A 22,341-nucleotide genomic window follows, 5' to 3' on the forward strand; every position below is an offset into this window, starting at 1 on the left:
GATAGGGTGCTTGCCCTGCACAAGGGCAACCCAGGTTCAACTCCTGGCATCCCCATTTGGTCCTCTCAGCCAGGAGTAATCCCTGAGCATCATCAGGTGTGAGGGGGCTCACCCAGCCAAAAAAAAAATTTCTTTAACAAATTTTTGCATTTCATAACTTTATTTTTGGCTCTTGGGCCAAAACTGGCTCTGCTCAGGGTTTACTCCTGGCTCTGTGGTCAGTGATCACTCCTGGAGGAGCTCTGGGGAACCTATTGAGTGCCAGGGATTGAATCTGGGTAAGCACATACAATGCAAGCACTTGGACACACTGTATTATATCCCCCACATTTCATGATAACTTTAAAACTTGCCTCTGCACTATAAGACGTAACACTACTGTATGTTACTATCTGAGCCTTATAAAACTTAAGTTTGAAGTTAGTGACAAATCCAGTAAATTAAGAAACAAATGAGAAAAAAACTTCCCAGCTTTCAAATGATTACCTTTACCATATTCCATTTTTTTTAAAGACACTTGAAAGAAAAGAGAGAAGACAATGACAAAAGAAAAAAATGAGGTAAATGTTCATGTGAGGTAAATAGCATGTACAGTAATCAAATAATCAAAGGCATATATAATCAATCAATCATAACCATCCTGTTATTCATCGATTGCCTCGAGCAGGCCCCAGTAACATCTCCTTCGTCCTAGCCCTGAGGTTTTTTAAAAAGTGCCAAATTCAGGGCTCTTTCAGAGTTAGGAGAATGAGACCCATCATTGTTACTGGTATTTGGCATATTGGTACGCCACAGGGAGTTTGCCAGACTCTGCCGTGTGGGCAGGTTACATTCGGTAGCCTGCCAGTTTGTCCAACGTAGGAATGAGATAAGATGTTGCGTGGCCGCAAATAATAATAATAATTTATAATATATAATAATAATATATAATACTTAGGCAAAATAATATGCAATAATGAACATTAAATATAATATCATCTTATACCAAAACTTAGGGACCGAAGTTTGTCTTCCATGTGGCTGACATGGTTTCAATCCCTGGCACCCTACATGGTTCCCTGAGCACCACCAGGAGTTATCCTTGAGTATAGAATCAGGAGTAAGCCCTGAATATCAACAGGTGTGCAAACCATCACGCCCCTACCCCCCAAATCTGTTTTATTTTCTATCTTCAGAGACAGTATAAATCAATAAAGGGGGAGAAGGGATGGAGAGATAGCATAGCACACAGGGCACTTGCCTGGCACACAGCCAACTTGAGTTCCATCCCTGCCATCCCGATATAGTTTCCCAAGCATTGCCAGGAATGATCCCCGAGCACAAGAGCCAGAAGTAAGCCCTGAGTAACACTGGGTGTGGTCCTTAAAAAAACAATAAAATCAGTACGAATACTAACAAGTTAAAAATCTCCCACAGGGGCTGGAGTGATAGCACAGCAGGTAGGGTGTTTGCCTTGCACAGGGTCCGACCCAGGTTCAATTCTCATCCACAAAAGGAATCATACACTGGAAAGAATCATATATTCTTACTCTAATTGCAAAAATGAATGCTGAGGGGAATGTAACTCATTTACCTTGCATGTGTAAGGCCCTTGGTTTGATCATCACCAACTTAAAATAAGAAAGAGCACCAGAGAAATTGTACAGCAGGCAGGGCACTTGCCTTGCATGTAACTGACCTCAGTTCAAGCACCACATATGGTTCCTTGAGCACCACCTACCAGGAATGATCCCTGAGCACAGAACCAGGAGTGAGTACTTCTGGGTTTGGCCCTAAAACTTTAAAAAAAAAAAGAAACAAACAAATTGGGGGCCAGAGTGATGACTCGAAGGATTGAGCACAAACTTTGCATTCAGAAGCCAGGATTCAATCCCCAGCACTTCATGCCTGCCTCCCTGAGCACCACCAGGAGTAAGAGAGAAGCATAAAATAGCAACTATGCACCGCCAGGTATGCTCCTCAAATCTAAAGCAATAAAACACAATGCTGAATTACAGACTCAATTTTATAGACAACAATAAATTATAAGACAACAGTTTTTTTAAAAAAAACACCTTTCGGGGCCACTTGTCTTGCACGCAGTTCATCTGGGTTCAATCCCCAGTACACTGTTTGGGCCCTCAAACCCCAGAGTGATCCCTGAACACAGAACCAGAATAGAGCCCCAAGCACCACCAAGTGTGGCCCAAAAACTAAAATAAAAATAAAATTAACTTAAAAATACAGTTTAAAAAAAAAAAATACAGTTTAGGTCAGCCACATGAAATGCAAGTACCTAATCAAAATCAAATTTCTCACAGTTATGTGGAAATTCTTTCACTTACCAGAAAGACCTGGTTGGCACTTTCACTGAGAGTTGAGTCATCTGGGCTGTCAACAGGTGTCTGACGTGTAAACTTTGAATCAAACTGACTCACATCCTCTTCAGATTGCTTTATGAAAAACAAAATGATTAGAAAATGATGAATAGTCTATACTGCACAGATCAATTAAATGCAACACATGCATATGCATGAGAAGGCTTTACAGACAGAACTCACAGGAACAGGATGTAATAAAAGAGTAACTTTACCAAGAGAAAATCAATATGGAAAATATCCAGGCCAAATTATATTCTCAAATTTTAAGCATTATTAAAATAGATTTCAATACACAGTAACCGAGCCAAAAAAAAAAATCTGAAGATGGCAGGCCCAGGGATGCCTGGATGCATCCACTGCATCAGTGAGGTCCTGAGTTCAATCCCTGGTAGCATGTGACTCCCCACACAATAGCAAGAAGAAATCTGAAAATTAATCTTCCAAGCTCAAAAGGTGTCAATCTGACAAGTCCATTGGCTAAATGCCTTTTTAGAGGCGATCTGCCTGGTTTGTAATCAGCCTCAAAAACTACTAAAACTTACTTCTGGCTCTGTGCCAGAAATCACTCCTGGAAGGGATGTGAGGAACATATGGGGCCAGGGATTGAACCCGGGACAGCCAGGTGCAAAGTAAGCATACTAGCCGCCATCACTTTAGCTCTAGATTAACATTTATTTAACTGGCCATGTTTTTAACCATGTTTCTGCCTGAATTTTTTTTACTCTAGAAAAGTAGCAAAACAAAAGTTGCATATCAGAATGCCTGTCTTGCAAATATACGGTGGTGAGTTCAATTCTTGGTCCAATATTTACCATCAAACTCGATACTGCAGCTCTGCTGTTTGTGCTTGGCAACAGCACCAGACTGTGATCACCAGTGATTTCTGGCCACTCAGTCAGGTGTACATCAGCACCATACAAAGGGCTGAGAGTCGTGATAAGCACCACTACCAGGAAGTGGGGACCCCTAACAATCTGGAAAGCAACTAAGTTAATACTATGCTTCACCTGCCCAGTGAGCACTACAGCCAGAATATGTATGAGTACCACAGATGTTCACACAAGTGTGCAAGCCAGGCAAATACAGTTTCAAACCCTACAACTAAAGACATACCATCCTTGGCAAGTACCTCAGCCAAGTGTGGAGACCCTCACAGGCATGTATGAGAACCCAGGTCATCACAACACCAAGAATAACAATAACTACAACAGTGAAGGAAGGGAAAAGGCATAGAATAGCAGATCCCTCAAATGAAATACTTTGCTGCCTGCATACCAACAGAGGTTTAAATGGAGGCTCCACCTTCCGAGCCAGTAGTTCTTCCCAATTAATATGTCTGAAGAATGGATGAGCCTAAGGGGGGAAAAAGAGGGCAAGAAGTCAAGAGGAGACTTTTCAGGATTCACAAATTAGCTGTCTGTTGAAGTTAAAAATTACAAAATAGACTATACATAAAAGGAACTACATACAACTATCACAAATTCATAAAATTAGCATCATCTTCCCCTCAAACCACCGAACATGCCAATCCCTACTTGAACTTCTCCAGCGTCCCCAGGACCAGCTCCAAGACGAGAAGCAGCATTTCTTTTCAGCAGCTTTAGGGAAAAAAAATTTATGAACCTTACTTAGTCAAACTGATTATTTCTTTATAGAATACGTCTACCATGCCATGAGAAAATATCATTAATTACTCAAAATATTGTTTGGATTAAAAAAGAGCCTTTAAATAAATGCATGTTTTGTCTTTAAGACTAAAATTTTAAATTCATTATCTGAATGATTCTTTATTCAGAATGTAGGGCGTTTGCCTTGCACATAGCCCAACAAGGTCGACCCAAGTTCAATTCCTCTGCCCGTCTCAGAGAGCCCAGCAAGCTACCGAGAGTATCTCGCCGGAACGGGAAAGCCTGGCAAGTTACCCGTGACGTACTCGATATGCCAAACACAGTAACAAGTTTCACAATGTTACTGGGCCTGCTTGAGCAAATCAATGAACAACGAGAGGAGAGTGACAGTGACAGTGATTTAAATCCTAGGAATTGAACTTTATATTTGTGTGTCTATTTAAAAACCTTACCTTTTTAAGCAGATCTCTGGCTTCTTGCGTGAGGTAGGGAGGCAAATTGAGTTTACATTTGAGGATTTTATCAATTGTTTTCTTTCTATTCTCCCCAGTGAATGGGGGCTAAGAGTAGAAGAGTAAAAAAAAAAAAATTAGTATATAAAATTTCAAATAACAGAATTATTCATTTCCTATGTCATTTATGCACAGAGATCAGAAATTTGTGGTATAAAATGGACTGACTACTAAAAACCTACAGTGGTTAAGCAAAAGGACAGAGGAAACCGAAACATCCGCAGGAACTCTGGCTTTCATCATTCACTTTCTATGAGATACTTTGTGAGCTACATATGCCAATGTTTCTACATTTATATAATAAGGGCAGTATCTATTATACATCTGCTTCACAGCACTGCAATGACATGAGTAACTTAAATAATTTACTTTTTTGTGTTCGGATCGCACCAGTAATATTCATGCCTTACTTCTGGGTCTGTACTCAGGGATCAATCCTACCACTGCTCAGGAGACCACATGCGGTTTAAACCTGGGTCAATCACAAGAAAGATGGCGTTCCCCATTGTACTCTCTCTCTGACCCCAAAATAAGTTTTAAAAAGTGCAGGAGCCTATATTAATAATGCACTACTCATGTTAAATTTTGGAAAACAACTTCAATAGTAACGTTTTCAAAAAGTATAGGACATAGCCTTGGGTTCAATCCCTGACATTTAAAAAAAAAAAGCACATGAAGAGATCTCTTGCTATCGTGATTTAATAACCATTTGGAACATATCATAATACATGCATGCAACTTTGAACTGTGCACCTACTGCTCCAGTCAGCATGTCATACATTAATGCTCCCAAACTCCACCAATCCACAGCACGATTGTGGCCACTTCTCATCAGTATTTCAGGGGCCCTACAATGAGAAAAAAAAATATCTTAAAAAAAAAAAATTCCCATTTACTTATCATCTAAAGTAGAATTTATAAAAAATAGACAGAACATATTATAATAGAAAACTTAGCACATCCTTACTTTAACAGATAAAAAGTTAGCTATTACCACCAAACCAGTTATATTTCTTTCAAAATGAAGCTCACATGTATTCTATTGTTCCACAAAATGTGTGCGTGACTGTTCCATCATGAATAGATTCTTTGCATAATCCAAAGTCTGTTAGTTTTACATGACCTACAATGAAAGATTATAGCATCATTATTTGATGAATTCTAAGTAGGCACAGTGTTTGAATGTAACATATAAGATAATAATCTACCCTTATATATAATTTTCTCTTCCTTAACCTGTTTTTGAAGACTCAAGGACAACCAGGGTGCTCATAAAATGGAATCTTAATATCTACTATTTAAGGTCAGGATAGAATCAGTCATCTTTTGTCAAAGATAGGATTTTATCCAGTAAAAAGAAAACAAAAATAATAAAATAGCTTGATAAGGCTTGAACTTTAACCTTACCCACAACACATTACCATTTTATGTGTGTGTAGAGGTATGGATGTTTGTCCATACCTGGTGGTGTTCAGGGCTAGTCTTAACTCTGTGCTCAGAATTTGTACTTAGAGGATGACATGGGCAATCAGGGTATCAAATGAACCAGAATCATCAACTTCACTGGCAAGGCAAGAGCCTTACCTTCTGTACTGTTTCTCTGGCCCTTGAATGCTTTACACCATTTTGAGATTATTAGTCTTGGGGAAACTTCATAATATCCTGTTTAAATATATAGTTCTAATATATTCTATACCTTTTAATGGTATAGTCAAGTACTGCTTTAAAACCAAAAACTAAAAGAAAGAGATACGGCTTCAACAATCCCAGGGATGGCCCTGTATTGACATCTGGCAGCATTTTTTAAAAAAAGGAAAGAAAAGGGACAAGAAAAATAGTACAGCAGGTAAAGTGCTTGCCTTGCACATGGTCAAACTGGTTTCATCTCCAGCACCCAATATTGTCCCTTTATCCCCACCAGGACTGTTCCCTGAGTGCAGAGCCACGCAAAAATAAGCCCTGAGCTGCAAGATGTGGACAAAATACTAAGAGAGAAAAAAAGGAAAAAGAAGAGCAAGAAGAAAAAAATTTCAGCGGTCCTACACTTACAGGCTTATTTCAGAGAAAAGGCAATGAGAAAATACATGCTAGGGGCCGGAAGCACAGTATGGCAGGTAGAGCATTTGCCTTGCACATGGCTGGACCTGGGTTTAATCCCCAACATGCCATATGGTCCCACGGCACTGGCACTGCCAGGAGTGATTCCTGAGTGCACTCCTCAGCATCACAGGGTATAACACAAACCGCCACCACCCGCCAAAAAAAAGGAAAGAAAAATGCATACTAAATTGACAGAAGAAATTTCAACTTTATTTTCATAGAACCATTTGATATACCCTATTAAAGAAATCAACTAGTTACTTCCCTATTCCAGCCTTTATCTTAGAATTCAGATCAAGAAGCCAGAAAGATAGTACTGTAGGTAAGGTACTACTTTGCATGCTTCTGACCTGGATTTAATCCCCAGTACCCCATGAATCCCTGATACTGACAAGAGTGATTCCTGAGCAGAGCCAGGAGTAAACCCTGAACACCTCCAGATATGGCCCAACACCCCCCCCCCCCTTTCCCTTGAAAAAAGGGGTAGAATTTAGATCAGAATTCACGTTTGGATCAGAGAGCAAGCTGGGAGAGGAAATACATAGATTGCCTTAATTTCTCCAAAAGTGAGAGAAAGAAAGAGAAATCACAATTTGAAATATTTTTTTTATTGGCATTAACTGTCCACACACCAAAACTGTTAACTACCTTAAGTAGCACTATAAACATCTGAGGTTCAGCAGTTTACAGCAGCCCTGTTTGACAGGTTGCTCCTTGGGAGTATAAATGAATTGTGAAGTCTATGCAACCCAAACCTTTTTCAAATACACTGAACTGTCTGTAGTTACCTGTAGTTGTAATCAAGGCTGACTCTGCTGTACAGAGTATTATAATGCTTGTCTGATCTTTGTTTTCATTGCAAATAATAAGAATAAACTGATGCCTATTAAATGCTTTATTTCTAAGACTATCATACAATTTTTTTGCTTAATTCTAATCCTCTTCCTTTCTTAAAATAAAATTTATCTCCCAAAAATATTTTTTATAATATTTATATACTTTCAGCATTAAAGAGAAATCTATAAAGTTGTCACTGTTCAGTTTAAGGAACAAATCAAAATTTTAATTTGTATTACTTTCTGGCTCTCCACACTTTATGGAATGAAAAAGAATAACAACCTGGGGCTAGAAAGACAGTACAGCAGGTAAGGTGCTTGCCCTGCAAGCAGTCAATCTGAGTTAGATCCCTGAATTGAGTTAGATCCCCAGCATCCCATATGAAACCCTGAGCACAGCCACGGGCCAAGAGCCTTGCTGGTATGACCCAAAAACAAAAATAAACAAAAAGAATGACAATCTATAAAGAGTAGAGTAACAATTAAGAAAAAAAAGAAAGAAAGAAAAAGCACTTAAGAAAACAATTTTCCTCAAACACCCCCTGACCCAACCTTGCATGTAAATACTTAAATCTGGGGCTGGAGTGATAGCACAGCGGGTAGGGCATTTGCCTTGCATATGGCCAACCTGGGTTCGATTCCCAGAATCCCATATGGTCCCCTGAGCTATCTCCAGGAGTAATTCCTGAGTGCAGAGCCAGGAGTAACCCAACCCCTGTGCATTGCCAGGTGTGACCCAAAAAGCCAAAAAAAAAAAAAAAAGAAACAAAAAATACTTAAATCTAAGTATCATGATGCCATAATTTCTAAAGAAGGAATGTACAGACAGATTATGTGGGGGGCTTTGGAAATGACTGTGACCTATGTGGGAGGATTTGAAGGTGATTATTTACTATAGGATTGTTTACGGTATATCTCCACCTTGGTGATTAAGCATGATATTCTCCGGCTTCAGGTCTCTGTAGATGATCCCCTTTTGATGTAAATGCCCCAAAGCCATGGAAATTTCTGCCAAGTAAAAGCTGCAAACAAAAGTGATTTAATAAAATTAAAAAGATTAATTTACTTAAAGCAGCTTATGTATGGAGTAAAATTCCTTGAAAGAAACAGACATGCACCAAAGACTAAGATTAGTGGGGGTGGGGGTGGGTATGGGGAAAAAGAGATGACAAAGGATGCTGCCAAAAGGCATGGATATTTATGTTTCACTTATTTAGTGAAATTATTAATTGCTTTGTTTCATTGTTTGAAATGCTGAAGTTGCAAAGTACAGAATATGCCAAACTGTCAATGGTGATGATTTTGTTCCGTCTAAGAACTGGGCCAAAAGTCAATGAGACTAAAACAAATTTCTCCCACCCACCCCCAACTTTAAAATCCCCTGAGAAATAGGAACTTCATTATTCTCAAAGATTTGTCTTAAGTCAAAAGATTCCTTAATACCTGACCCTTAACTCCTCCCCCCTCTTATCCCTTATGTAATACAGCTGCATATTTTTAATACAGCTCATACCCGAAGTATTTGCCCTCCCTCTTGCCAGCCAGCCAGCCCACAACTACAAACTGTGTGACACTCAAATTTATCTACCTCAAAAGAATAAAGGGCTGAGTCAACCCTGTCTGCATTCCAATAGCACAAGGCACTGCAATACTGGCTGCATAACAATGTTGCAATGCTGCAGATAACTCCAGGATGGAGAGGGTGTGTCCTAGAGGACTGAGGCAGTTTCACAGCCAGCAGGACCACAAACACAGCCAAGATAGCTCAGAGAGCCTCCTCCAAAAAAGGGCACTTCGTCCCTAAGGTTCTTTAAATGCAGCTTCTGTGTTAGAAAAGGCCTGAAATCAAACAATGGAATGCAGTTTGGTAATTAAGGTAGGGGAAAAAAAACATTTAAGTGTTTTCTATTCACTTAATGTGTAGGACAAACTGATTTACTGTTACCCATAGTCATCTCACAAAAGGATGTTTATATTTTTAATTTGAAGCAGATACCCTCCCAAGAAACAAAAGAGGAGGGTAGATCCCATCCTGGCCATAGAATCAATCCACGGATGATGTGTGCAGGTTTACTCACTTCCCTAAGACTGCACCTTGGGAATTGGAAAGTCTAAAAAAAAAAAAAAAAAGAGATGATTTCTGGTACTTTCCATTGTTCCACACATAAATTTTCATTGGAAAACCACACTCACCCACAGCCAAGGCAGGCAGCTTACCAATTCAAGGAAAGAAAGCCCCAATGAGAATGGTTCTGTAAGGAACTGGCGTGAAGAGGCGGTCCACCCAAGGCCTGGGGGCAAAGGAATGATGTGACCTCTGATAGTTGCCAAGTCCCAAAACTGCTTCTCCCCCTTGAACTCCTGAGTAACTGACTGGCTCCACGACAATTTATTGAATCATTTGGCTGCCCACAGTGAGAACAGTACTTTGCTTTTAATTATATGAATCATTACCTGAATCCAAAGGAGCAAAAAATTTCACTTACCAGGCTGTATCTTCCATAAATATTCCCTCTCTTTCTAACTGCATAAATAGTTCTCCTCCTGTAGAGAAAAATATTGGAAATAAAACCACCTTATTTCCAATCCATTTCTAATGGAGAGTATTTGGGCTTTACTTTTAACCATAACTAAAAATATCAGCCACTGAAAAAAGTGGGGGAGGGGTAGAGGGGTGGAGAGTGAGAACAGCAGGGAAAATGCTTGATGTACATGGTCTCCACCTGGTTCCCCAGCACTGTCAGGAGCTGGGAGTAGCTCCTGAGCAGGCGACACAAAAAAAATCAAAGGGTCTAGAAAAAAAGGATAAAATGCAGGGTGCTCCTGGACTGGTGCTGGACAGGCTCTGAGTTTGTATTCAGAGGCTACTCTGGACTGGGGCTGGAGCGATAGCACAGCAGTAGGGCATTTGCCTGCCGCACCGGGTTCGATTCCTCCGCCCCTCTCTGGGAGCCCGGCAAGCTACTGAGAGTATCTCGCCCGAACAAAGCCTGGCAAGCTCCCTGTGATGTATTCGATATGTCAAACACAGTAACAAGTCTCACAAACACTCAAGCAAATTGATGAACAATGGGAGGACAGTGCTACAGTTCTACTCTGGACTCAAGTATGGCTCCCAGGGGGCTGGAGCAATAGCACAGCGGGTAGGGCGTTTGCCTTGCACGTGGCCAAACCGGGTTCGATTCCCAGCATCCCATATGGTCCCCTGAGAACCGCCAGGAGTAATTCCTGAGTGCAGAGCCAGGTATGACCCCACCCCCAGGAAAAAAAAATCAAGTATGGCTCCCAGTGGTGCTTAAGAATCACACAGTGCTGGGGATGGAAACGAGCCCACGCATGTGTCCAGTCCTTTAAGTCATCCCCTAGGTCCTCGGCAACAGTCTCTTAAACAAGTCAGAAAAGGAGTCTGGGAGACCGCTCAAAGGGGAACACGTTTTACATGCAGGAGCTCTAGACACCATCCCTAACAATGTATGGTCCTTCAAATACCACAGAAAGTAAACCACAAGCCTCATGCAGGAAACAGGCACAGCACTGGCAGTGTACATATTCCCAGAAATAACATACATACACAAAATAACTAAATATAAAGATACAAAATAACACTTGGGGAATCTAGCTGGGTGAATTATGCCAGCATTCTTTGCACTGCTCTAGCAACTCCATTGTATAAACTTGAATAAACTACATTGAATAAACTTGTCAAAATAAAGTAAAAGAAAACAAATGGCAACAGTTACAAAAAAGTTACTAAGTGCTGGTGACTAAATTCTATAGCTTTCTATTTCCAGGTAATACTTATTGTATACATACAGTGGTACCTGACCATTTCCCCCTCCTCAAGTAAAGTTTTCCTTCTATATTTATTATGTATCTTAAGGAGATACTTTGAAATTATTGACACCACATCACTTCATCAGGCTTTCATATTGTTTTAACATACTCGCATACCGATTTCCATGTTACAGGATATTGACTTTTTTTTTTAATGAAAATTACAATGTGAGGACTGGAGATAGTACAACAGGTAGGGAATTTGCCTTGCAACCAACCAACCCAGGTTCAATCGCCAGCACCCCAAGTGGTCCCCCAGCACTGCCAGGAGTAATTCTTGAGGGCACAACCAGGAGTTACCGCTGGGTATGGCCCCAAAACCATAAAAAAAAGAAAACTTCAATGTGTTTGCAGGAAATAGAGATCCGTGATCCATTGATGCTTGCCTGAAACAAAGATCATATTTGTCAAAGTGAGTCTTTTCCATCATACCTCCTTTACCATTTAGGTGGTACTCTACTACAATGAACAACTTTTCCTTCACTGCAGACTCATGTTTTGTTTGTTTATTTTTGGTGATGATAGGGGATGAAAAACAAGGGCATCACATGTGTGAGACAGGTGCTGTTTGCTGGGCTACACCCCCACACTCCCTCCCCACCTCTCCTCCCTTAGATTCTCAGATAGTCATGTTTTTTTTTTTTAAAAAGGCTGCTACCAGATTCATCCAATTTAAGAATCCTGAATAAAATAAAACATGATTCTTTACTAATTTGCAAGGCTTCTTTAATTATGTATTAATCAGTTTAAACTAATAAGCAAAATATTATATAACTTTTCATTAGGACTTTTTTTTTTTAACCTTCAGTAGATGTTAAACTTTTTTCTCAAACATTTCAACTAAGAATAAAAATACTGCTGAAAATAGAAAATCCTGAGGACCCAATTTTAAAACATCTCTTAAGGATTTTTTCATTTTAATTAGCTTTTGTTTTTGGGCTCCAGTCAGTAGGGCTAAGGGGCTTACTCCTGGCTCTGCACTCAGGGATCACTCCTGGCAGTGCTACAAATGTAGCTCAGTGACACATTACCCACTTGCTTTGCATGTGTAAGGACTAAAGTTCAATTCCTTGCACCATATAGTCAGTCCCCTAACACTCTTGGAAGTAGCCCAGAGAAGGTATAACCCAAACCACTGCCACCTCCCCGCAAAAAATATTAAAGAAAGGAATTGAAACCTTGAAAAATAAAGATGCAGTTTTAAAAATATTAAGTTTCCCATGTCAGTCTAGAAAGAAAACTTTATTTAGTTTTTCGATCACACCCAGAGGTATTCAAGGCTGACTCCTGTTTCTGTACTCAGGGATCACTCCTGGCAGGGCTCAGGGGGCCATCTGAGGTGCCATGGATTGAACACAGGTCAGTTGCATGCAAGGCAAACACCTCACCCATTGTACTATAGTAGAAAAGACTACTTGAATGGATTATTTGAGTTTTAACGAGTAGTTTGCCCAAGTGTAGCCAATTTGATAGCTCTATGTTAAGTATCAGCTGGAGCGATAGCACAGCAGGTAGGGTGTTTGCCTTGCACGCGACCAACCCGGGTTCGATTCCTCCGCCCCTCTTGGAAAGCCCGGCAAGCTACCAAGAATATCCCGCCTGCACAGAGGAGCCTGGCAAGCTCCCCATGGAGTATTCGATATGCCAAAAACAGTAACAAGAAGTCTCACAATGGAGACTATACTGATGCCTGCTTGAGCAAATCGCTACTGTGCATGTTAAGTATATGTTCTTTGTTAAATAACTGATTACAAAAGGGATTAAAACTAATTTACAGATGAAGGGGGTTGAGCAATAGCACAGCGGGTGGGGCATTTGCCCTGCATGTGGCCACCCAGGTTCGATTCCCAGCATCCCATATGGTCCCCTGAGCACCTCCAGGGGTGATTCTGAGTGCAGAGCCAGGAATAACCTCTGTACATCGCCAGGTGTGACCCAGAAAGAAAAAAAAAAAAACCCAACTACTTTACAGATGAGGGAAAAAACTTGTAAATGGGGCCAGATAGAGAGAGTACGGGGTAAAGGCACTTACTTGCCTTGCACACTGCCAACCCCTGTTTGATCCCTGGCACTGCTTATAGTTCCCTGAGCACCACCAAACACAATCCCTGAACACAGAGCCAGGAGTAAGCCCTCAGTACTGCTAGGTGTAATAAGAAAATCAAACACAAAAAGGAAAAACAAAATTGTAAAAATTGTTCCTATGTCTGCAAGGGCCAAAGAGATAGCTGACTGTTAAAGAACATGCATTGCTTGCAAAAGTGCCGGTTCGATCCCTGGAGCCACCTGGAGCAACACTTGAGCACTGAGCAAGACAACTACAGCACACTGCTAGGTTTGTTCCCAAACCAAAAGGATATTTAAGAATATCTGTCCACAAAAAAGAACATTTGGTGACATCTGAATTCCTCACATCAATGTTATTTTCCAATTTTAGGAACTATTTGATGGCACTGAGAAAAATCATTTTCCATAGAAAATGTTTTGACCCAGTTTCTGAAGTAAATGCAAATAGTTACACCGAATTATATATACTAACCACTAAGATACTCAAGGATGAGGTAGAGTTTTCCACCAGTCTGAAAGGCATAAATTAAATCCACAATGAAGGGATGCTTTACTTCCTCCAGAATATTCCGTTCTGCTTTTGTATGAGCCGTATCTTTAGCATTTCTTACGATCATTGCCTAAAGGAAAAGAAATGATTCATAAGAACAAAACATTTTTATCCCATAGTAAATGGAATTATTTTGTGATTTTCATGCCAATATTAAACTATTAATTATGGTTCTCGCTAAAGATGGAAATAAGGTGAAGATACTCATTTTTTATGTTCACCTGCATTGTCTACATTTTTTGTCATCAATATGTATAGGAAAACCAAAAGGTTAAAAAAAAAAAAACTCTGTACAGACATCACACTTAGTGTCTATCATTATTGACCCTCCATACCAAGAGAAAAGAAGTAATTAGAGTCCCCCACCCAGAGGAGCCCAAATCTTAGGGAAGAGAGCTAAGACAAAGGAGATAAGTCTAAGGTGCTACAACTGAACAGAATGATTCACTGAATCTGACTGAAATGGCAAGAAGTCTTCTTGGAAATGGTGATCCAAAGCTGTATCACAAGACGTTGTAAAAAAAGAAATCTGCAGTGAAAAGAGGAGCGATGGAAGGATCAGAGAGATACAGAGGGGCTTCAGGAATTTGCCCTGCAAGCTGCCAATACTGGCTTAATTCTATGCACCAGATATGGTCCTCCAAGTGCTGCAAGGAATAAGCTCTAAGCACTGCTAGGTATAGCCCCTCCAAAGCAAAGACAATTTTTCAAAAAAAAAAGAGAACGACAGGACAAGCCTTTAGGGAAATCTCTAAGTAGTTCAGAAAGATCAAAGTGGGACAGAGAAATAGCACATGGTTAAGATGTTTGCTAGCACATAGCCAATGTACGCTCAATCCCCAGCATCACCAGGAATGATCCCTTAGCACAAAAAGCAAGGACTATGTCCTATGCCCTGAGGGTGTGACCCCCAAATGAAACAGAAATACAAACCCAGCATGATCAGAAGTGGTTAAACTGTATAGCGAGGCAGAGGTCAGAAAATGAAATACCTGAGTATCCAGGCAAAGGCATTTGAAGCTTAACTAAGAAAAAGAAAAATGCTGAGGTAAGGAAAATTTTTTAAAACTTTGGCATTAAGACAGATAGCCTAGTATGAAGTTTTAGGGAAGAAATAAAAACAGAAGTGTTAGTTTAGTAAAATACAAAGAACTCTTAAGAAAATAAAGTGGGTGGAAAAAAGGATAAAGGCATGTCAATAGTATTGCTTATTGGCTAAATACGAGAAGAATACTGTAGTTTCTACTTTAGTGACAGAATAAAATTGCTGTCATTCAATAACAGAGATGAAGAAAAGAAAGGTTTTAGGAAAATGAGGCAGTGCTTCAGACATGGTAAGTCTACATTCTACTACTAATTTCAGGTAATATATCAAATAAAGTGGAAAAGAGCATGCATATCTTGTTTTAGTTTCATTCTCATTTGTAAAAGAAACTTTTATTTTTCCACTTTTTGGGTAACATCTGGTGATGCCACCCTTAGGGGTTATTCCTGGCTCTGCATTCAGGAATTACTCCTGGTGATGCTCAGTGGACCATATGGAATACTGGGGATTGAACCTGGCTTGGCCACATGCAAGACTAACACCCTCCCCAACATACTATTGCTTCAGACTCAAGAGAAACATTCTCTGCAACCTAAATATCTATGAATGGAATGTTAGCTGAAAACCTGTGGAGTATCTACACAATGTGCAAAACAACTCCGGCCCCCAATCAAATTCTAAAACTATGAAAGACTATTAAATACTATAAAAACTGGAGCCAGAGAGAGAGTATAGAAGTTAAGGCACTTGCATAGAATGTGGCTGTGGCAACAACAATAGTTTGAATCCCGGCACCGCCAGGGTCATTCTCCAGCAGAACCAGAAATTACCCAAAACCTTGGGGCTGGAGTGATAGCACAGCGGGTAGGGCGTTTGCCTTGCACAGGGCCAATCTGGGTTAGATTCCCAGCATTTCATATGGTCCCCCAAGCACTGCCAGGAGTGATTCCTGAGTGCATGAGCCAGGTATAAGCCCTGTGCATCACCGGGTGTGACCCAAAAAGCAGAAAAAAAAAAATTACTCAAAACCCAAACACACACACCCAAAAAAGAAGATAAGAACCGAAGTATTAAAATCATGAACAGTTTCTGGGAAAAGAAAATTTTAATTTAAATTTAAAAAGTTAAAAATTCATCTTCTTATGGTTGCAGTAATAGCTTAAATGAATGGAATTCCATGCTTTGCATGAAAGTCCTGGGTTCAATCCATGGCACCATGTGGTCCCCTCAGCACCACAGAGAGTGACCTTTAAACAATGAACTAGGAGTAGCCCCCAAACACACCAAATGTGACTCAAAAATTAAATTGGGCTGGAGGGTCACATGACTTTGATTCTCAGCACTCCATTTGGTCCCCTAAGCATCACCAGGAGAGTTCCCTGAGCACAGTAAGGATAAACCCTGAGCACCATGAGATGTAGCCCCAAAACAACAAAAATTGGACTGAAGGGAGAACTCACTAGGTTAAGCACATGCTTTACATGAGAGATGCCTGGGATTGATCCCCAGCACATTATCCCAGAGTACCCCAGGAGTGACCTCCAAGCACAGGGTCATGGAGAGCCAGGAGTAACAAAAAATTAATTGATTAAAATAATGATAGTGGCATTTCCTGCATCTCTGCATGAAATGAGTGCTTCTTTTCTTTTACCCTATGGCCCCTCAGCTGGCATCTGACTCAGAAGAGCACTTTCTGACTTTAGGGCACACTTCTTCATTCTGGGGAAATGTCCCGCCATCTCTGGTTGAGATGTGTACTTTGCTCTTTCTACTCTGGAAAAGGCCCTGTTCTGAGCACATATTTTATATGTTCTGAGCCCAAATTTTACTCTCTTCATCTCACTTTCTTCACACTTCTCTCTGCACACCCCCCCCCATGCCCCCATGTACATCATTGTCTTTATTTTTAAGTCGATACTCATTAATTTCATTTAAAAAATTTTTTTGGTGTTTGGGCCACACTCCACTATGCCCAGGGATGACTTACTCCTGGCTCTGTGGTTATGGATCACTCTTGGCAGGCGTGGGGATATTACAGGTGCCTGGGATTGAACCCAAGTCAGATGCATGTAAGGCAACTGCTCTACCCTTTACACTATCTGCTGGTTCCAATTGTTTTTTCTTTTTATTAATTTTTAAATAGAGTTGTCTAAGATGATTTGTTACATTCAAAATTCCAACACCAATCCTACCATCTTTGCACAACCATTATTTCCAATTTTCCCAACCACCCCTCAAGCCTATCCCTACAAGCATACCCTGAATAATTTATTTTATATTGCTTGTTATAAATAATTCACTACAAATGATCAAGGAATGTTTTCTTAGAAGAAACTGTGTGAAGAATGTTGCATCGCACCATGGAGCCCTTAAGCCCTTGTATAAGAGATCACTAACATATCATTACAGGTGTAAGCCTTGTGTGTTTATATCTAGTTAATCAAGATTGGTTGCCTTCTTATTCCACATCCCATCCAATATGGTATGTTACTTCTGGTATATAAGTGATGTAAAGTTTGAGATGATATGTGACTGCAAATGTAGCCGGGTGCTGCAGAAATTTAAAAATTTTGAATGGGCTGATTCACAGTAGGAGTTAAAGTTTTAACTGGAGAGTGACTTTGGGTGCCCCAAACTACTGAGCCTTGGCATGGGGTCAGGAAGCATCTCTGTAACTTGTTGATCTCTTTCAAGATTTATGTATGAGTGTCTGAATCATGGCTGGACAATGAGGCAGTTCATGGGTGTGACTGCCAGACTTCCAGAAAAACAAGAAGATGAGGGGAGGTAGACCATCCCTGACTCCATGAGAGGCTCCAATTGTCTTTTTTTTTTGGGGGGGGGGTCACACTCGGCGATGCTCAGGGGTTACTCCTGGCTCATGCACTCAGGAATTGCTCCTGGCAGTGCTCAGGGGACCATATGGGATGCTGGGAATCGAACCTGTGTCGGTCATGTTGGCTGCGTGCAAGGCAAACGCCCTACCCGCTGTGCTATCGCTCCAGCCCCTCCAATTGTCTTTTAATGAAGTTTTCTACAGACATTTGCAGGATGCTTCCATTAATCAATCCCCAAAAGAACAAGTCATACAGAATCTATATTCAGTAAAACTAGGAAACACATGCAGCCCCACATCTCAAAAGGTGAAGACAGAGAAAGGTTAAAGTAGTACTACATGACATACTAAAGAGAAATGACATGAAAGAAGTTCATTCCATCTTCAGACACCTAACAGAATTCAAAGATTAGAGGTGGGCCAGAGAGAGAATACAAAAAAGGTTAAGATATTGGCCTTGAGCACAGCCAACCCTGGTTCAATTCCTTGTACCCCATATGGTTGTGCCAGGCATAATCTCTGAGCACAGAGCCAGGAATAAGTCCTTAGCACCACTGGGTTAGTCCAAAAACAAACAATCAGAAATGATGCTGGGAGCGTGGCTCACCAGTAGAGTATATATTCTGGTTAAGTGCAGCTCTTTGGCACATCCCCAAATCCCCCTGAAAACAACAACAACAACAAAAAGAAGATAGAAAACTAAAAACAAGGTTATCTAGAAATGTTTGTATAAGGAACATTCAACTAAGTGCAATTCTAAGAGAAATGGAAGAGGTAGAAATTTTCTGGGACTTGACTGGAGGGACAGAACAGCAGGCAGCCTTGCATGTAGCCAACTGGGTGCTCTCCCTAGAACCCCAAATGACCCCCCTCAAGCACTGCCAAGTGATCCTTGAGTTCAGAGCCAGGGCTAAGCGCTGAACACCACCTAGTGTACCCCATGCAGAATAAATAATGAGACAGAAATTTACAAAATTTTTTTTTTCTTTTTGGGTCACCAGCTTTGCTCAGGGGTTACTCCTGTCTCTGCGCTCAGGAAATACTCCTGGTGGTGCTTGGGGGACCATATAGGATGCCAGGGTTTGAACCTGGGTCAGCACCTGGAAGGCAAACACCCTACCCACTGCACTATCACTTCAGTCCCTACAAAAAAATTTTTTTTAAAAAATATCACTTAAAAGAAATTACTTTTTAATCGGTTAAAACATGTGTAGTTGGGGCTGGAGCAATAGCACAGCGGGTAGGGCGTTTGCCTTACATGCAGCCAACATGGCCGATCCAGGTTCGATTCCCAGCATCCCATATGGTCCCTTGAGCACTGCCAGGAGTAATTCCTGAGTGCATGAGCCAGAAGTAACCCCTGAGCATTGCTGGGTGTGACCCAAAAACCAAAAAAAAAAAAAACCACATGTAGCACTGTTTTCCCGCTGTTCATCGAATTGCTCAAGCGGGCACCAGTAACGTCTCACAATAAATTGTGAGACTTGTTACTGTTTTTGGCATACTGAATACTCCATGGGGAACATGACAGGCTTTGCCGTGTGGGCGAGATACTCTCAGTAGCTTGCCGGACTCTCCAAGAGAGGCGGAGGAATAGAACCAAGGTCAGATGCATGCAAGGCAAACGCCCTATCCGCTGTGCTATTTCTCCAGCCAAAATGTGTATGGTACATAATTTAAGAGTCACAAATGGATATACAGCAAAAATAGGTCTCCCTCATTTCTTTTTCCATTCTTGTGTTAACTACTATTTATTTACTGGGCAAAAAAAATTTTTTTTTCTATAACTGAAAGACTGGAACTAATTTTTTTTGTGTATTTCCAGAAATCAAACATATATATAAGGCAAGTGCTCATTCACAGAGCAACGTCCCCCAGTTTCAAAACAAAGACCTATGAAAGAGTGAAAATAATGAGTAAGAATCCAAGCAGAAGAGACACATCACTATAACTAGAACATTAGAAATAAAATTTTAGGGCCAGAATGATAGTACAGCGGGTAGGGTGTTTGCCTTGCACAAGGCCAACCCAGGTTCGATGCCTGGCATCCCATATGGTCCCCCAAGCACCGCCAGGTGTTATTCCTGAGTGCAGAGTCAGGAGTAACTCCTGAGCACCTCTGGGTGTGACTCAAAAAGCAAAAGGGAAAAAAAAAAAACTTTAAATATTTTCAAAGAGAAACAGATCTGTAAAAGATCTATTATTATCTTTTAATAACATCAAGATAATACCATCAAGGGACTGGAGTGATAGCACAGCAAGTAGGGCATTTTGCCTTGCACGCGACTGATCTGGGTTTGATTCCCAGCATCCCATATGGTCCCCTGAACACTGCCAGGAGTGATTCCTGAGTGCAAAGCCAGGAGCAACCCCTGAGCATCGCCAGGTGTGACGCAAAAAGCAAAAAAACATAAATAAATAAAATAAAAAATAATACCATCAAGAGACTTCTAACAGAACCACTCAAATCTTAATGCAAATGAAGCAAAACCCTGAGACAAATTGTTTTCAACTTTAAAACCATATATGAACAAGAATAAAGATATAAAGAAAAAAAATTCTCAGACCAGAGAGATAGTCCTTTGCCTGCTAGAGGCCTGGGTTCAATCTCTGATAGTACATAGTTTCCCAAGGACCATTCCCGGAGTGGCCCCTGAGCACTGCTGGGTGTGGCGTAGAAACAAAATACAGAGATAGTATGAGATAGTACAGCTGGTTAAGGAATTGGCACAGCTTACCCAGGTTCAATACCTGGCATCCAATATACACAGTCTCCCAAGAGGGATCCCTGAGCACAATGTCAGGGTTAAGCTCAAGCATAGCTGGGTGTAGCTCTTCCCAAAAAACATATTTTAAAAACTAAAACTTTGTAAGTAAGTTTCTTTATCTTCATGCATGCTTCATACCCAGGTTCTAGGGGCAAGAGCGATAATATAGCAGGTGGGGCACTTGCCTTGCATGTGGCAAACCTGGGTCCAATCCCAGACATTCCAGCTGATCGCCCCCCAGCACTACCAGAAGTAGAACAGCCCCTATCCCAGGGGCAAAACATAACATAACATAAATGCGGGCTCTAGAAGATGATCCAAAATAAGGTAACAACAGCTGCACAGATATTAGCAGGTAAAGTGCTTGCCTTGCATATAGAGGATACTCGGGTTCAACTCCAGCATATGGAACAATTCCTGAGCACAGAGCTAGAAATAAGCCCTGAGCACTACCAGCTGTAGGACAAGGATAAAGGCGAAGAACACAAGCATAGATTGAGAAAAAAAAAAAAGGATAAAAGATCAAGATACGAAAGATAAAGGATCAACACTGAAGGAATCAAGGGGATTCCTAGGGCAAAGTCCATCTATGATTCATATCCTACAGAGGGACAAGTACAGATGGAAACAAGGAAATAGCTTATAAAATGTCTCCAGAAAAATAAATAAAAATGACAGATTAATAAGTCTCACCACAGAAAAATAACTGAATTTCTATAGTTTGGGGAAAGTACGAAAATAAGACAGCAAGTTACAACAAAGCACAATCAAAGATTAGAAGAAAAGAGTAAAATAGGAAATCAAGATATGTTTAAAACTACTGAATTAAGTGACAGCATTGCATGATTACTGAGGAACACAGAACCCAGAACAGAGTTCAGAGAGTTCAATTAAAAACTTCAAATGCTCTTCTTTCCACCCTCTCCAAGAAAAAACAGAACAGCAGTCCAACATATCTTACATTCTTAAAGAAGTTTTAATTATATCAGGAATATATTTTTCACTGAATCAAAAATGCAAATTGCATAGGATCTAAGAATATAGTAGGAGGCTGGAAACAGCGCAAGAGTTGATAAGCGCACGCTTTGCATGCAGGCCTGGGTTCAATTCCAGCACCACATGGTCCTCTGAGCACTGCCCAGTGTGGCCCTTAAAAGGAAAAAAAAAAGAATATGGTTGGGAGAGAGAAAGAAGGAATCACCTTTTTAAGCACCTTCATGGCAAATATTTTCCCAGTATTTGCTCCTGTTACTTTTCGTACTTGAAAAACCTAGACAAAAAATAAAATATTAAAAGCCAAATTTTGCTAATAGCCTTTCCTTATATTCTACTTTTAAGAACAAATAATATAGCAGTTTAATATCTCATAAAAAAAATACCATGAAGGACTATGAGTTAAAAGAGCCAACTGTGTAACAATTAGTGGTGAAATATGATATGGAGCTTTTCCTATTGGGCCTGCTGCCATCTGGTCCAAAATTTGACAATAATATTATTTTGGTGAGAACTTTTATTAATTTCTGCTACTCTTCTAGTGAATGCCTTGTGTTGTTTTCCGTAAAATTATTTAATGATAGTTGAAAGGAATTACCACTTACCTAGCCCTTTAAATGGCTAACTAAAACATTTTCATAAAACAGTCAAATTAAAATATGTGAAGCTCACAGTGTATATGTTACACATTCAGGATAATTAGAACATAGTAGAATGTATCCATGAAGACCAAGGATGTAGCTCAACAAGTGTATGTTTTCTATGTATGGGACCCTGGGTTCTACTGCTAGTCTACCCCACTACTCCATCAA

The 22,341-nt window shown here is 40.4% G+C and overlaps 1 protein-coding gene across 4 annotated transcripts in view; it reads right to left on the bottom strand.

Annotated features, from left to right (window-relative positions):
* Positions 1-22,341, bottom strand: part of RPS6KB1 (ribosomal protein S6 kinase B1) — a 45,663-nt gene that overhangs the window by 5,308 nt on the left and 18,014 nt on the right. For 2 of the 4 annotated variants that reach the window (XM_056126595.1, XM_056126596.1), the window contains exons 4-13: positions 21,738-21,806; positions 13,810-13,957; positions 9,923-9,980; positions 8,358-8,458; positions 5,533-5,623; positions 5,258-5,348; positions 4,441-4,548; positions 3,896-3,958; positions 3,636-3,713; positions 2,325-2,432 (exon numbers count right to left, since the gene is read on the bottom strand). In XM_056126595.1, coding sequence (XP_055982570.1) covers positions 2,325-2,432; positions 3,636-3,713; positions 3,896-3,958; positions 4,441-4,548; positions 5,258-5,348; positions 5,533-5,623; positions 8,358-8,458; positions 9,923-9,980; positions 13,810-13,957; positions 21,738-21,806 — 915 coding nt within the window. Of the gene's footprint in view, positions 1-2,324; positions 2,433-3,635; positions 3,714-3,895; positions 3,959-4,440; positions 4,549-5,257; positions 5,349-5,532; positions 5,624-8,357; positions 8,459-8,546; positions 9,548-9,653; positions 9,728-9,922; positions 9,981-13,809; positions 13,958-21,737; positions 21,807-22,341 lie in introns of those variants that run through there. The other 2 variants (XM_056126597.1, XM_056126598.1) reach the window with 2 other exon arrangements.

Source organism: Sorex fumeus, unplaced genomic scaffold (genome assembly GCF_029834395.1).
Source record: "Sorex fumeus unplaced genomic scaffold, SorFum_2.1 ptg000063l, whole genome shotgun sequence".
NCBI classification, from domain to species: Eukaryota; Metazoa; Chordata; class Mammalia; order Eulipotyphla; family Soricidae; genus Sorex; species Sorex fumeus.